The sequence below is a fragment of the Dictyostelium discoideum genome (assembly GCF_000004695.1).
Source record: "Dictyostelium discoideum AX4 chromosome 5 chromosome, whole genome shotgun sequence".
Taxonomy (NCBI): Eukaryota; Evosea; class Eumycetozoa; order Dictyosteliales; family Dictyosteliaceae; genus Dictyostelium; species Dictyostelium discoideum.
The window spans coordinates 268,922-284,011 of record NC_007091.3 but is presented as its reverse complement, the minus strand read 5'-3'; the positions used below and the strand labels follow the sequence as shown (position 1 = coordinate 284,011).

At 25.6% G+C, this 15,090-nt stretch overlaps 7 protein-coding genes and 2 non-coding genes across 9 annotated transcripts; 5 read left to right on the top strand and 4 right to left on the bottom strand.

Moving 5' to 3' along the window:
* Positions 1-1,666, top strand: DDB_G0287455 (hypothetical protein; the record flags this gene model as incomplete). Its single annotated transcript, XM_632208.1, has 1 exon — positions 1-1,666. A coding segment is annotated over one exon (1,666 nt), but the record flags the coding sequence as incomplete, so codon positions are not given.
* A 1,577-nt stretch (positions 1,667-3,243) lies between these two features.
* DDB_G0287453 (hypothetical protein) lies at positions 3,244-4,227 on the top strand (the record flags this gene model as incomplete). The annotated part of the gene is made up of 4 exons (XM_632207.1): positions 3,244-3,251; positions 3,299-3,528; positions 3,574-4,024; positions 4,203-4,227. 4 exons carry the CDS (start codon positions 3,244-3,246, stop codon positions 4,225-4,227), a joined length of 714 nt encoding a protein of 237 aa, XP_637299.1.
* A 399-nt stretch (positions 4,228-4,626) lies between these two features.
* DDB_G0287421 (hypothetical protein) lies at positions 4,627-5,187 on the bottom strand (the record flags this gene model as incomplete). Its single annotated transcript, XM_632206.1, has 1 exon — positions 4,627-5,187. The coding sequence occupies one exon, from the start codon at positions 5,185-5,187 to the stop codon at positions 4,627-4,629; it is 561 nt and encodes a 186-aa protein (XP_637298.1).
* A 141-nt stretch (positions 5,188-5,328) lies between these two features.
* tRNA-Ile-AAU-11 lies at positions 5,329-5,401 on the top strand. Its single transcript has one exon. It is a non-coding gene; the product is annotated as a tRNA-Ile (tRNA).
* A 165-nt stretch (positions 5,402-5,566) lies between these two features.
* Positions 5,567-8,709, bottom strand: DDB_G0287415 (hypothetical protein; the record flags this gene model as incomplete). Its single annotated transcript, XM_632205.1, has 2 exons — positions 5,567-8,087; positions 8,192-8,709. 2 exons carry the CDS (start codon positions 8,707-8,709, stop codon positions 5,567-5,569), a joined length of 3,039 nt encoding a protein of 1,012 aa, XP_637297.1.
* Positions 8,710-9,076: 367 nt separating this feature from the next.
* On the bottom strand, positions 9,077-9,742 carry DDB_G0287413 (hypothetical protein; the record flags this gene model as incomplete). The annotated part of the gene is made up of 1 exon (XM_632204.1): positions 9,077-9,742. The coding sequence occupies one exon, from the start codon at positions 9,740-9,742 to the stop codon at positions 9,077-9,079; it is 666 nt and encodes a 221-aa protein (XP_637296.1).
* Positions 9,743-9,796: 54 nt separating this feature from the next.
* On the top strand, positions 9,797-12,305 carry DDB_G0287411 (hypothetical protein; the record flags this gene model as incomplete). Its single annotated transcript, XM_632203.1, has 3 exons — positions 9,797-9,830; positions 9,952-10,077; positions 10,168-12,305. The coding sequence occupies 3 exons, from the start codon at positions 9,797-9,799 to the stop codon at positions 12,303-12,305; spliced, it is 2,298 nt and encodes a 765-aa protein (XP_637295.1).
* Positions 12,306-13,410: 1,105 nt separating this feature from the next.
* On the bottom strand, positions 13,411-14,745 carry DDB_G0287409 (hypothetical protein; the record flags this gene model as incomplete). Its single annotated transcript, XM_632202.1, has 1 exon — positions 13,411-14,745. The coding sequence occupies one exon, from the start codon at positions 14,743-14,745 to the stop codon at positions 13,411-13,413; it is 1,335 nt and encodes a 444-aa protein (XP_637294.1).
* Positions 14,746-14,968: 223 nt separating this feature from the next.
* tRNA-Met-CAU-15 lies at positions 14,969-15,041 on the top strand. Its single transcript has one exon. It is a non-coding gene; the product is annotated as a tRNA-Met (tRNA).
* Positions 15,042-15,090: the final 49 nt, after the last annotated feature.

Sequence of the window (15,090 nt, the reverse complement as noted above, 5' to 3'; positions counted from 1 at the left end):
CAAGTTGGGAGAATATAAATACAATACATTAGATATATTAATTGGTAAATTTCTATCAAAATGTTCAGCAGTTGATATTTCAGAAAAGTTTAAAATACAATTGTTTTATTCAGCTGTTGGTACTGAATTGGGTATTAAAATTACAAAATGTGCACCAAAATCATTAAAAAGAGCAATAGATATTGCAAAGTCTTGTGAAGATGGTTCAATTCGTATCAAAGGTAGATCAATGTACACTGGTCAATTAGTTGCAAAGACGTTGCAAGAATTTGGTAATCAAAGATATCTAGGTTCGGGTTCTGGTTATTCTGCAACATCCCCTCAATATGTTACATCTCAAAACGAACAACAATCAATTGAATCTGAAGAAATTTCAACACCAATTTTTAAAAATCAATATTATAATCGATCACCACAAATGTCACCACAATCATCCCCTTATAAAGCACCACAAAATCAAGTAAATTCAATCACAAAATTTTGTAAATATTGCAAAAAGAAAGGTCATGTAATTCAAGAGTGTTGGTCAAAAGATAAAAATAATAATAACAATTACAATAATAGAACTAATTCAATTACAATGGTCAATAATAGTACAATTAATTCAATTGGAATAGATAGTATGAATGCAGCTTTATTAATAAATAATAAAAATGTTAGAGGTTTGATTGATACTGGTTCATCACTTACTATTGTTTGGGAAAGTATTGCTAAAAAGTTAAAATTAAAGATTGAAAATGAACAATATTCTGTTAAATCAGCATCAAATAATCAAATCAAAATCATTGGAATAAGTAACACAACAATTAAATTAGGTAAAGCATTCGCTAGAGTTAAAGTTAATGTTGTTAAAGATAATGATACATCAATTGATTGTATATTTGGCATTGATACAATAATTGGATTAAATTTAGTCATTGATTTTAAAGAAATGATCATTAAGAATCTTGAATTCAATGTTGGTACCAAATTAATATCTAAAGAAACCCAACCATGTATACAAACTATATTTAAAACAGTATCTGATTATTCAAATAATAATAATAATAATAATAATAATAAATCATCAAAATCAGAATTATTAACAGATACTGATCATTTAATTGAAAATTTTAATTCTCATCATATACTATCAATCAAATCGTATCCAACTATTGAAGAACAACTACCAATAGATTACGATATTCCAGAATTCTTATTCCAAGAACCAATAGATTCACCAATAACATCGAATTTACCATTAAAATCAATATCATTAAATCAAACAGAGAATTCAATAATTAAATCACAAATAACCTCAATTCAACCATTAATAAGAAATCCATGTACAAATTTATCAAGATTAGATTTTGCTCATAATTTCGCCCAAATTGTAAATAATAACCTCAAACGTCCTTGTCTCATTAAGGATAATCTTGGTAAAGACCAATTATCACAAATTAATAAAAAAGTTTCTCGTTCAAATATTCAAGTAGGAGATTATGTCTATTTACAATCCACTGTTGGTCCAGTAAAGCTCAATAAATCTTGGGAAGGTCTTTTCAAAGTACACGAGAGAGTTAGCGATTTAAAATTCAAATTAGTATTGGATAATATTAAAAATCATGATGTGTTTTATATTAAAAGATTGAAAAATTTTTTTCAACTAAAAGGGGGGGATATGTAATAAAGTTACTCTATAAAATTAATAGATATTAAATATGCATATTACATTACTAATTATAGTTGACACACATTTAAATAATATAATAATAATAATAATAATACTGTCAACTCATTATAAATAATATAAATACTAAAGAATAATTTTATAAACAATATTGAATATTATAAATATAAACTAATATTAAATAAAGATAACAAAGTATTATTCAATTATATAATTATTAATTATATATTTATAAAGCTAACAAGCTTTATTACATTTTTTCAAAAATAACGGAATCTAGATTTTTATTTATCATTTTACGTAACCAAAAAAAAAAAAAAAAAAAACCAAAAAAAAAAAAAAAAAAAAAAAATTATTGCGTTATCCAATTCAAAAAAAAAAAAAGATTTTTATTTATCCATTCAAAAAAAAAATTAATTAAAATGAATTCATATTTATTTTTAAATTTTATCTACAATTAGAATATACTTTTTTCCGGTGTTTCCTTTGAAGTACATAATAAAATTTTAATCCAAAATGACCAGCGTTGGACAAAGAAGCATTTTTAGCATCACAACCGGGCTTGAGAAGGTGAATGAAACCTCGAAGTAAGTCTCAAACTCTTATTTCGCCGGTAGTGGAAACTATTTTCCAATATTTTGATTTTTTTGCATTGCGGACAGCCATAACTTGATTGTATTTAAATATGACCGGATTTTTCTTATTTAACATTTGGAACTTTATGTTGCATGAGTGGTTGTCATATTTTCAAGAGGACCTCTCACCAATGGTTTCAACTCTAAATACATTTTAAAAGACCTCCATTATTTTCATTTAAGTTATCAATACGTTCTATAGTTAGGTGAATTTTGGTGATAATTTGATTCATGGCTGCGATCTTAACAATCATTCCAAAACTAAATGCACAACCAATATTATCACAATGGTTTAAATCTTTTGTCACCAAAAATACCAAAAAAAAATTTTTTGATCCTTTAGATTTACCTTCTTAATGCTTCTGCTTTAACTTTACCTGTTGGAATTAAACATTGCCCTAACAAAATCATTAAAAAAAAAGTATTTTTTAACTTTTTTTTTCGAATTGGATAACTCAGCTGATCTGTTTCTCTTGATCCATTTAGTATTTTAAAACCTTTTTATTTGAATTGGATCTCAATTTGTATTTTAAAATGCTTTTTTTTTTTTTTTTTTTTGAATTGGATAACGCAATTATTAGTTGCTTCTCTTTGAGATTTTTGTATTTTAAAAGTTTTTTTTTTTTTTAATGACTCATCCCAAGCTAAGATGTGTCCTATTTACATTTATTTTTATTTAAGTATTATATATATATGTATTGTTTGAATTTAAACAATTAGTATTGAAAGAGCAATAAAGGGTTAAATGTTCAGTACATAAGTTTTCATCAGTTGTGAATTCGTGGATAAACTTTTCCAACTTATTCATTATCTTCCACGTAAGATCTATTTGAGAATTTTTTATTTCCATTCTTCTTAAATGTTCTATCCCATTCAAATAGTTTTAATTTCAAATTGAATGAAATTTTAATTGTCCAGTTCCAGTGTGTAATATAAAAAATGGAGGTGTATATAATAAAGAGAGTGGAGTTTGTGGTTGTTTTTCAAATGAAAGGAGAGGTTATCAATGTGAACAAAAACCATTGAAATGCTCATCAGATTGTAGTAATAATGATGGTGGTATTTGTAATAATATTAATGGTAAATGCGAATGTAATGAAAATAGAATATTCGATGATTGTAGTGGTAGACTATGTAATGAAGGATTAGGTTGTAGTAATGGTGGAATTTGTGATTATTTATTTGGTCAATGTAATTGTACTATTCAATGGACTGCTTCAAATTGTAAGATACCTAATACTATGGTTACCTCACAAGAAATTAAATGAGGTGCTCTTGGTAATCTATTTATACTAAATGGTTGGTTTGGTAGTGAAATTTTTCGAAATGATCTAACTATTAAAGTAAATCAAATAGAATGTGACATTGTTGCAGATTCTGACTATATGGTCGAATGTTATCCATCAGACATCTATTGTGACCAATATAATAATAATAATCTGGAATTATCAGTTGTTCAAAACAATGTTCATTGGAGTGGATTTTATAATCCAACACCTTTAGATGGTGTTAGCGTGTGTATTAATAATGGTAGTATTAGTAGTAGTAATAGTAGTAGTAATAGTAGTGGCAATGATATTAATGGTGAAAATAAGGAGGATGCTCAAAATCCAAAATTTTCCAGAAAAAATATTTTAATTATAGAAAAATATTTAAAGATAAAAAAAATTTCACAGAGTTGGAAGAAACAGATATTAAATTTTAATAAAATCTTAAATGAGTTTTTTTTTTTTTTTTTTTTAAATGACTTATAGATGCTAAATGTTTTTGTAGTTTTTTTTTTTATCGTTTTTTTTTTTTGTCGCTTTTTCATTGCCTTGATCTTCATTTTTTTATTTTTTATTTTTTTTTTTTTGAAATTAAAATCTTAAATGAGTTTTTTTTTTTTTTTTTTACAGGGTCTCTAAAAGAGGGGTTGGTTAACCTTTTTTTTTTTTTTTTTTTTTTTTTTTTTTTTTTTTTTTTTTTTTTTTTTTTGGGGCCAAATTTTAAATGGGTTTTTTCCTTTTGATAAAAACATTTTTTTTGTCCCAACTTTTTTTAAAATTTTTTTTTTTTTTATCGTCTGGGTCCGGAATTGATGTTTATGACGTATTTGAATTGTTTTTTTTTTAATTGAGTTTTATCCCCAATTTCGCTTATTTTTTGTAGGCATTTGTGGTGCTTAATATTTGTGGGGGTGGTTGTGAATTTCAATTTAATTTCCTTCTAATTTTTTTAATTTTCTTTAAAAAGTTAAAAATCTGGAAATTTTTTGATTAACTTGGGTTCCCAGGTTTTTTTTTTTTTTTTTTTTTTTTTTTTTTTTTTTTTTTTATTTATTTATTTATAGAAAGTACTGAGTGAATTATTGTATTTTTTGAGATGTTTAGGAAGTTCTATTGCGTGAAGAGGTGAGTTCCATTGTCTGCTAAATTGTAATAGCTTTAGCGAGATTAGTGAGTCTAATTTATTTTGTTCTTCTGGCCGTTGCTTTGATTTGATTCTTAATGTTTTGTTTATAACCGCTTGTGTCCTGTCCCATGCAGCTATTTGTGTTTTAATTAGTTCACGTATTACTTGTTGTCTGTGAATTATTATTTCTTTTTCATCGTGAATGAGTTTATTTCTTTTGTGCCAGATTTTTTCGAATATAATAGCTATTAAATTGGCTACTAGTGCAATTTGTAGATGGTTTAAAATCTTCACATTCCAGGTGTGAGTGGTGTGTCCACACTTAGTTAGGGTGTAGTTGAAGATTTCTTGTGTGTTTTTGATGTGGGCTTTGCAGTTGAAGAATATATGTTCTGAAGTCTCATCTTCCCCACACTGTTGGCATGGCATGTTGTATATTTTTGGTAGTGCTTTCAGTGTGTATCTCCATAATAGATCTCTACCTTTCATGTTTATTATTTTTTTGATTTCTTTAAATGGAAGGTGTTTGCTATTAATTTTGGTCATTATTTCTTTTTGGCCAGGAGTTGGTATGAATTTGTATATTTTTTTAAAACTTGATCTTCCAATTTTAATCAAAAAATATAAAAGGCTCGATTAGCTCAGTCGGCAGAGCGTGGTGCTAATAACGCCACGGTCGCAGGTTCGATCCCTGCATCGAGCAAGTCTTTTTAAAAGAAAAATATTAATGATCGCATGTTCGAATCCCAGGACAGGTAATATGTTTATTTTTTGTTGCGAAAGATATTACCTCAAAATATTTCTTTTTTTTTTTTTTTTTTTTTTTTTTTTTTTTTTTTTTAAATATTCAAAAAATAATAATTTAATTTTATTTAGATTGTAAATTTGTTAAAAGGAAACAAGTATGTTTTACAGAATCAATTGATTGAGGAGTAATTTGGGTATTTAAAAGATTTAAATTTTTAATAGCAGGACACATTTGAGCAATGATTTGAACAGCACGATCAGAAATTCTAGTTCTTTCCAGATCTAAAGTTAAAATATTTACATTTGAACGTACACAAATTTCAATGACACCATTATCTTGAGCAGCGGTACCAGTGAGAATGACTGATTTCAAAAGTAAACATTCTCTACCAATACCAAGTATCGATAGATCGGTTACCAAGTGACAATCAGTGAAATCGATATATTGTAAACGTTTGCAATAGGTAGAAAGTGAGAGAACACCCATTTCATCCAAATTGGTACAACCTTTCAAAGAGATCTCTTTTAACATTTGACAACCGACTGATACTCTGATGATTGCTTGACTGGTAATCTTTGGACAATAGTTTAGTATTAAACGTTTCAAAAGTTTACATTTCAAAGAGATATCAATGATTGCATTATCGGTAATATTTGCACAACGTGAAGCATTCAAAATGGTCAATTCATTACATTGATAGGCGATCGCTGAAATACCGGACGAGGTGATTTTAGTACAATTATTTGCATAGAGTTTCTTTAAACGTTTGCAATAGCCAGCGACGGTTTGCAAGGTTTCATCGGAACTCTTTGTATTGGAAATGTTTAGAATACGTAAAAGTGGACATCTTTGAATTAATGTACGTACACCTTTGTCACTAATATTTTTACAACCATCCAAACGTAGGATTTGAATGGATGAAGCATCGTTTGCAATGGTTTTTAAGATATCATCAGTAATATAATCACAATTCCATGCATAAAGTTCACGAATTGAAGATTGTTGAAGAATTGTTAACAAACCACCACAACCAATTCTACTATCGGAACAATTGAAAACTTCCAAACATAAACGATTGAGGAAACGAATGCCAGTCAATGAACGATCGGTCATATTTACACAACCATCGATTCTAAGGATTTTTAATTTACAAAGATTTGATAATAATGCTGGTAGTACTGCATCATTGACCATTGGTAATTTACACATGTACAATTGTTCCAACTCTCTACAATTATAGCCAATCAAATCAATGGTATTATTAGTTGTATGGACACAATGAGAAATTGATAAAATTTTTAAACCTTTTAATAGACTAATTGATGATAGAGCCTCCTCTGTGAATTGATGAGAATCATCAATTTTCAATACTTCCAAAGAGGATGACATATGACCAGTAATTGCAAACAATGAATCATTGCCAATGGATTTACAACCTGATAGATAAAGTTTTTGAATGAATTTTTGAGAGGTAGCCAATGCCATAATACTAGAGTCATGAATCGATTGTAAACCAGATAGATTCAAAACTCTTAAATAGCTGACACTATTGGTAAATGGTATAATTGAAGCATCTGATACGAACACTGTTTTATCAACACGTAATGAAGTGATTCTTGGATTGCTAATTGATAATTGTTTAATGGTTAAATCAGAGAAACGTGGATTCTCATAGAGATATAATTCCTCCAAGTCTTTTAATGATGGTAAAATTCTTATCAATGAGATTTCATTAATCTTTGGTAGATTTGAAAGGTTTAAAATCTTTAGCCTTTCCAATGGTTGTAATGATTGAATTGAATCATCCATTAGATTTAAGCAACCATCCAAACGTAGTGTTGTAAGTTGTGTGCAGTATTTACCCAACAATGAAATACTATGAATTGAAAGACATTCAATATTTTGTAAAAACAATTTAGTTAGCATTTTACCACAATTGATCGCAATGGTGGCTATTGAAGTGTTTGTAATATTTTTACATTTGGAGACATTAATCACCGATAATTGTGATGAACAATTGATTGCTATATCCGAGAGTACGCTATCAGTGATCAATGTATTATAAGCGTAGAAACAACGTAGGGAATTCTTAAACTTTTTACCAATCAACATTAGAGACTTCTCAGTGAACCATTGAATATGGTTGATACAAAGTGATTGAAGATCTTGTAATTTTTGACAAATCATTGTCATTGATCTATCGGTTAAAAGATTTAAACCACTCATTGATAGGATTTTAATCTTTTTACATTTACTAACCAAATCTACTATACCCTGATCATCGACTCTATTACAACCATTCAAATGAATCTCTTCTAAATGTTTACACGAATTTGATATCTTGCAAAGATTATCATTGGTAATTTGTTGACAACCATTTAAATTCAATGATTTCAATTGATTCAATCTTGAAATTTGTTTAGAGAATAATGTTGAACTAAATTGAACACATCCTGATAAATTTAAATGTTCTAAATTTTTACAATTAACAATTGTATTCAATAAATCATCATTAACTTGTGGTATCATTCTTGTTTTTATAAATATATTTGTAATTTTATTATTTATCATTTCATTAAATGATGAATCTTTTAATGATGTACCAATACCATAAGTTCTTTCATCATCTTTTTTATATAAACTATTTTAAAATTAATTAATTAATAAATAATTTTGGAATAAAAAAAAATAAAAAAAAAAGAATTAAAAAAAAAAAAATTAAAAAAAAAATAATAAAAAACTTACAATTGTGGTGTATAAGATGGATAAAATTCTGAATCAATTGGAATATATAAAGTTTGAAGTGGTTGATTTGATAAAGTTGTTGTAGTTGTAGTTTGAGAATTTGAAAATGTTGTTGGTTGTATAGTCATAATTTGAGGTTGTAATAATGGTTGTGGTGATGCCATATAATTCATATTATTTGGTTGATATTGTGTTGGTGGGAAATTACTTTGTTGTTGCTGTTGTTGTTGTATTGGTTGATAACTCATATTGTTTATTGGTTGATATTGTGGTTGGTAATGTTGTTGCTGTTGTTGTTGTTGTTGTTGATATTGTGGTAAGAATTGATTTTGTGTTGGTGGTTGATATAGTGGTTGTATTGAAGGTTGGTATGGTGGAGGTGCAGATGGTGATGATGATGCATTACCCATCGAAAATGGGATTTCATCACCTGTATTATTTAATTTAACTTTTCTATTTTCAATATTATTGTTATTGTTATTGTTATTATTTAAACCATCTTCATTATTATTACCCATTTTAAATTAAAAAAAAAAAAAAAATTAAATTTTTAAAAAAAAAAAAAAAATACAATATAAATATAAATATATTTATAATACTAATAAATAAATTAAAAAATTAAAAAGAGAAAGGTAGAAAGAGAAAAAAGTAAAAATTAAAAAATTAAAAAAAAAAAAAAAAAACAGTAGGGGTGTTTGATGTGTATGGTCAAAAAAAAATAAAAAATAAAAAAAAAATAAAAAAAAATAAAAAATATCAAAAATTCGAATATTTGGGAGTTTGCAAACCATAAAAAAAAATAAAAATAAAATAAAAATAAAAAAAAAAAAAAACAATTGTTTTTATTAAAATTTTTGATCACACAACCTTAGAACCCTTTTATTTTTACATTTCTTTTTTAACAACATAAGAGTTATATTCTCCTACTGTTGCATCACCACCAATATTATTTTCATTATAACCTAAATCTTTTGAATTATTTTTAGAATCTTCATCATTATCACTTTGGTTATAAGGTTTACAAAAAACAACTTCTTCTTTATTTTGATCATCGAAATTATTTTCAGAAGAGCTATTATTAGTAGTGGTGGTAGAGGTAGTAGTAGTGGTGGTGGTGGTGGAGGAGGTAGTGGTAGTGGTTATATCTTTTAATTGGTTTTTATTTTTATTATCATCATCTTCATCATCACTACTAATGATTATAACTTCAATATCACATTTTTTATTTCCATATTTAGATTTTAAAATTCCTAATTGAGTAGCTAATATTTCAAATTCTTTATTTTTTTCAAACATTCCAAATTTTAATACTTTATTAAATTCTATTTCCTGGTCTAAATTCTCTTTTAATAATAAATTTTCTTTATATTTTTCAAATAATTCTTTTTTTAATGATTCAATAACTTTATATAAATCTTTAATCTCATCATCTTTTTCTTCATTTATATTTAAATTAAATTTAATTTCTTCATTATTATTATTATTATTATTATTATTATTATTATTATTATTATTATTATTATTATTATTATTATTATTATTATTATTCATTTTTTTTTTTTTAATTTGTTTGGTAATAAGTTGAAAAATAAAATAAAAGAAAAAATGTGTGAAATTTTTTTGTTTTTTTTTTGTGAAAGTAAAATATCTTTTTTTTTTTTTTTTTTTTTTTTTTTTTTTTTCGAAAAATTATTTTTAATTATTTATTTTTTAACCCACATACCACCCACTACTAAAATAAAAATAAAATTAAAAAATAGAAATAATGAATGAAAATGATAATAGTAAATTGTTTTTTTTAATTTGGAGAAATATTTTTTTAAAAAAAAAAATTATTAAATTTATTCAAATAATTAAAATACATTATTTTACAAAAACTATAACATGTAATAATAATATTAAATTATTAAATAAAAGTAATAATGGATTTAAAAATCAAAAATCAATTGAAATTTTATTTAAAAAAAAAGAAAAAGATTATGAAAAAATGATGAAATTATTTAACCAAATTAATTATTTACCAAATAATATTAATGAATTATTAATTAGAAATGATAGTGAGAGATTTTATATCGATAATCAATTAGAGTTACAATCAATGTTTACAAATGGTTTAATTAAAATACCAAATTCAATAACAAGTTTAAAATTTGATAATTTATTTCAATTTAAAATCAATAAATTACCAAATGGTTTGAAAATTTTAGATTGGGGTAAAAAAAATTTAAATGAGATTACAATTGGTTTATTACCAATGGGATTGGAGGAACTACATCATAATGGATGTTCAGAGTTAAAAGTTGGTAGTTTACCATCAACTTTGAAAAGACTTTATTTAGGTAGTGGTGGTAGAGTTAATATTTCAGAACCAACTGGTGATTTATTTCTATTATCAAATACAATCTCATTGGAGGTATTATTAATTAATAAACAATTTAATTCGCCATTAAGCAATACCGATGGCAATGGCTGTTTACCAAAATCTCTAACGAAATTATCATTTCATGATGATGGGTATTTCGATCAAGAATTTAAAGTTGGCGATTTACCATCGAGTATTACAGAATTAACATTACCTGAATGTTTTTCAAAACCAATTGGATTAAAACAATTACCATCTTCATTGAAATCTTTAAAATTTACAAAGTCATGTGAATGGCATACATTTAAACAATCAATTGAACCAAATGTATTACCAAATTCATTAACTTTACTAAGAATGAACCCAGCTTTTAATTTACCTTTAAAAGTTGGTTCAATTCCATCATCTTTAAATAAATTAGTTTTTAAAAATATTTTTAATCAAAAACTTTTAGATGACAACACTGGTGAACCATTGATTCCAGATAGTGTTAAAATTTTAAAATTTGATTTTCTTTGGAACCAAAAATTATCAGTTGGTGTATTTTCAAAAAATTTAGTTAAACTTTATTTTGTAGTTGGTCATTTGGATTCAAATTATAATAGAGAATCAACACAAATCATTGAACCAGGTGTGCTACCAAGTAGTTTAAAAACATTAAGACTTTCACCAAAATTTATTATTAAAGAAGGTTCAATTTCATTTGGTTTAAAATCATTTCATAGTTTTAGTACTCAACAATTACAATATTTACCATCATCAGTTGAAAAATTAAAATTTGTTGAACATTTCAATGATATAGTTTACCAAGACCAATTACCACCAAATTTAACAAATTTATCATTTGGTAAAAATTTTTCAAAACCTTTGATTATAACTGATGATGATTGTTGTAAAAAATTAAAAAAAGTTGAATTTAATGGAATGCTTTCAAATGATTTATTATTACCATCAACTGTTGAAATTTTATTAATTGATAATATTAGTGGTGATTTTTCAACATCTTTAACAAATTCAATCGATAGTTCTTTATTAATTGAAAGACAAAAAGAATATATTCAAGCTTTATATCCTCGAAAATCAAGTATTTTATATAGAAAACCAATTATAATTTTACCAAATAATTTAAAATCATTATATTTTGGTGTTTCTTTTAATAAGATATTAAAAAAAGATTACTTTCCACAATCTTTAACTCTTTTAGAGTTGGGTGGAAAATATACTCAAAAAATATATTCTCAATCATTACCAGATTCAATTAAATTTTTAATTATTCGTGGTTTACCAACTTTTGAAAAGAATTATCCTCCATTATTACAAGAAAATAAAAATAAAAATAAAAATAAAAATAAAAATAAAAATAAAAATGAAAATGAAAATGAAAATGAAAATAAAAATAAAAATGAAAATGAAAATGAAAATGAAAATGAAAATGAAAATGAAAATGAAAATGAAAATGAAAATAAAAATCAAAATGAAAATGAAAATGAAAATGAAAACGAAAAAGAAAAGGGAGAACAACAAGAACAAAAAGAAAAAGAGTTATTAATATTTACTCATAGTACAAATTACCAATTTTTTGAAAACAATGAAAAAACCCTTTTAAAACACCCAAATTATTTAGAAATGATTAGAATTTTTTCAGATAATAATTTAAAAAGGACTGAAATTTATGAAAACGATATTTACCCCTACCACATTTTTCCAATAGTTGATAAAAAATTATTTAAAAAAATTTCAACCACACAATAAAAAAGATTATTTGACCGAATAACTATTAATTTAATTTTTCATTTTTATTTTTAAAAATCCTTTCTAATAATATCACATAAATGATTTTAAACATATTTTAAACATTTATTTAAAATTATCAACTTTTTTTAATTCAATAAAAAAAAAAACAAATGACTATTTTTCCTTATTTTGACTTTTTATAAAAAAAAGCTGTCAATTTTTGAAAATTTTTTATAATAATAAAAAATAAATATCCATTTCCAAAAAAAAGATTATTTGACTCTGGTTTTTTGCAAATTTTCTTTCAAAAACATCAACATGTCAGATTGGCTCAGTTGTTAGAGCGTAGCCTCAAGATCATTAGGTCCAACTTTGAAAAAATCTGGGTTATAACGAAAATGTTCTATTATAATTACAAATTGTAAACACATTTAAAAATCCCTATTAATGTAAAATGTTTTTTTTTTTTTTTGAATTGGATAACGCAATTATTATTTGCTTCTCCTTGAGATGCTAGATCTCATTTTATTTTTTTTTTTTTTTTTACAGGGTCTTTTTGATTAAAACATCTTTTTTGTCCAAACTTTTTTCTAAATCTTTTTTTATTTTATCGTCTGGTTCGTGATTGATGTTTATGACGTATTTGAATTGTTTTTTTTTTAATTGAGTTTTATCCACAATTTCGCTTATTTTTTGTAGGCATTTGTGTTGCTTAATATTTGTGGTGTTGTTTGTGATTTTCATTTTATTTTCTTTCTATCTTTTTTATTTTTCTGATTAACTTGGGTTTTTTTTTTTTTTTTTTTTTTTTTTTTTTTTTTTTTTATTTATAGAAAGTACTGAGTGAATTATTGTATTTTTTGAGATGTTTAGGAAGTTCTATTGCGGGTGTTGATGATGATTTGTGACACCCCTTGTCCTGTTTTATCAATTGGTGCGTGGTGTGTTATTTTGTTTTTATATTGTTGATTTATTGAGTAAATTTTATTTGTTTTTATATTTGTTTCAGTTAGAAGTGCTGCGTCCAGCTTGTTGTTGTCTAAAACGGTGTTTATTATGCTGGCAGATTGGATGGTGTTGGATCCTTGGACGTTCCAAACACCTATTCTTATTGTGTTTTTCTTTATAGTTTTATTTGGGGTAGATTTTTATCTACCTTTTGAAGTTTCTGGTTTATTTTGTCTTCTAACTGATCTTTACTTTGTTCGTTGTGTTGTTGGTCTTGTGTGTTTGTGGGGTTTTTTGATTTATTGATTTGTTTTAGAATTTCCTTGTTGAAGTTGTCTATATCTTCATCCATTTTTGTTTTTATGCTTTTTTGTCCATATTCACCCAATTTTGGTTTGACTGGTGTTTTGTTGGTCTTGTTTGTTTTGTCTTGTTGTTTCTTTTTTGGTGTGTTTAACAATTTACTTGGTGAATCGATAATTTTCGATGGTGTACCATAGGTTGGGCTGAAACTCATGATATGTTTTATTGGAGAGGAGAAGAACCATTGATTTGAAGGGATTGAAAGTGGGAATTCTATTTTTCTTATTGCATCAGTGTTTGGGCTGGTGAAGTCGAAGATATCATTTGCCTCTCTAAGTTTTTCTTCCGTTGTTAGTCCCTTTGTTTCGCCGTGTTGTTTTATTGGTGTATTGTATGGAGATGGTGGTTCGATAGGTTTTTCTGATTTTGTTTTAATTTCTTGATTGTTTATCGATTGTGTATTGATCTCATTCTCTATTCTTGTTAGTTCATCTACGTTTTCTAGTGATGCTTCTATTACCTTTTGAGCTGTATCATCTAGGGCCATAAATGTTTTATCATTAGATGAGGATGTGATTGGTGGGATAATGATTGTTCTTTTTCCTTGTTTTGGTATTTGTTCTGATGTAGATTGTGGTTGTTGTTCATCTGATTGTTTTTTATTTTTGTTTTCTTCTTGATTTTCTGGTAATGAGGTTTGATCTCTCCATCCTTTGTTGGAGTGTCCAATTAATGTTAGATTGTCTAGTTCAATGATAGTGTCAAATTCTTCTACGACTCTTTTCACTGTTTTGATAATTAGAGTTTCGCCTTTAATTTCTGATTTAATTAGTTTACATCCTTCATTTTCTATTACCCATTCTATTTCTGTGAGTGATTTATACCAATCAAAATCTGTATACATATTTTTTGGTCTTATAGTGGTTATAAATTGTCCTTTTAATTCTGCATCAAACATATTTACAAAATAGATTACTGTACTAATACTGTCTGTGAGAATTTTGAATGTATTATTACTTTTGATTAAAACATCTTTTTTGTCCAAACTTTTTTCTAAATCTTTTTTTATTTTATCGTCTGGTTCGTGATTGATGTTTATGACGTATTTGAATTGTTTTTTTTTTAATTGAGTTTTATCCACAATTTCGCTTATTTTTTGTAGGCATTTGTGTTGCTTAATATTTGTGGTGTTGTTTGTGATTTTCATTTTATTTTCTTTCTATCTTTTTTATTTTTCTTTAAAAAGTTAAAAATCTGGAAATTTTCTAATTAACTTGGTTCCCAGGTTTTTTTTTTTTTTTTTTTTTTTTTTTTAAGTCTTTTTTATATGAAAAATGAAATAATCAAAAAAAGAGATTGTTGTTGTTGTTTGTTTTTTTCGATCTGATGTAAAATGTTATCGTGCAAATTTTTTTCAAAAACATCAACATGTCAGGTTGGCTCAGTTGGTAGAGCGTAGGTCTCATAATCCTAAGGTCCAGAGTTCGATCCTCTGACTTGACATTTTTTTTTTGCTGAAATTCAAACTCCTGAACTTCGTATCCAGAGTCAT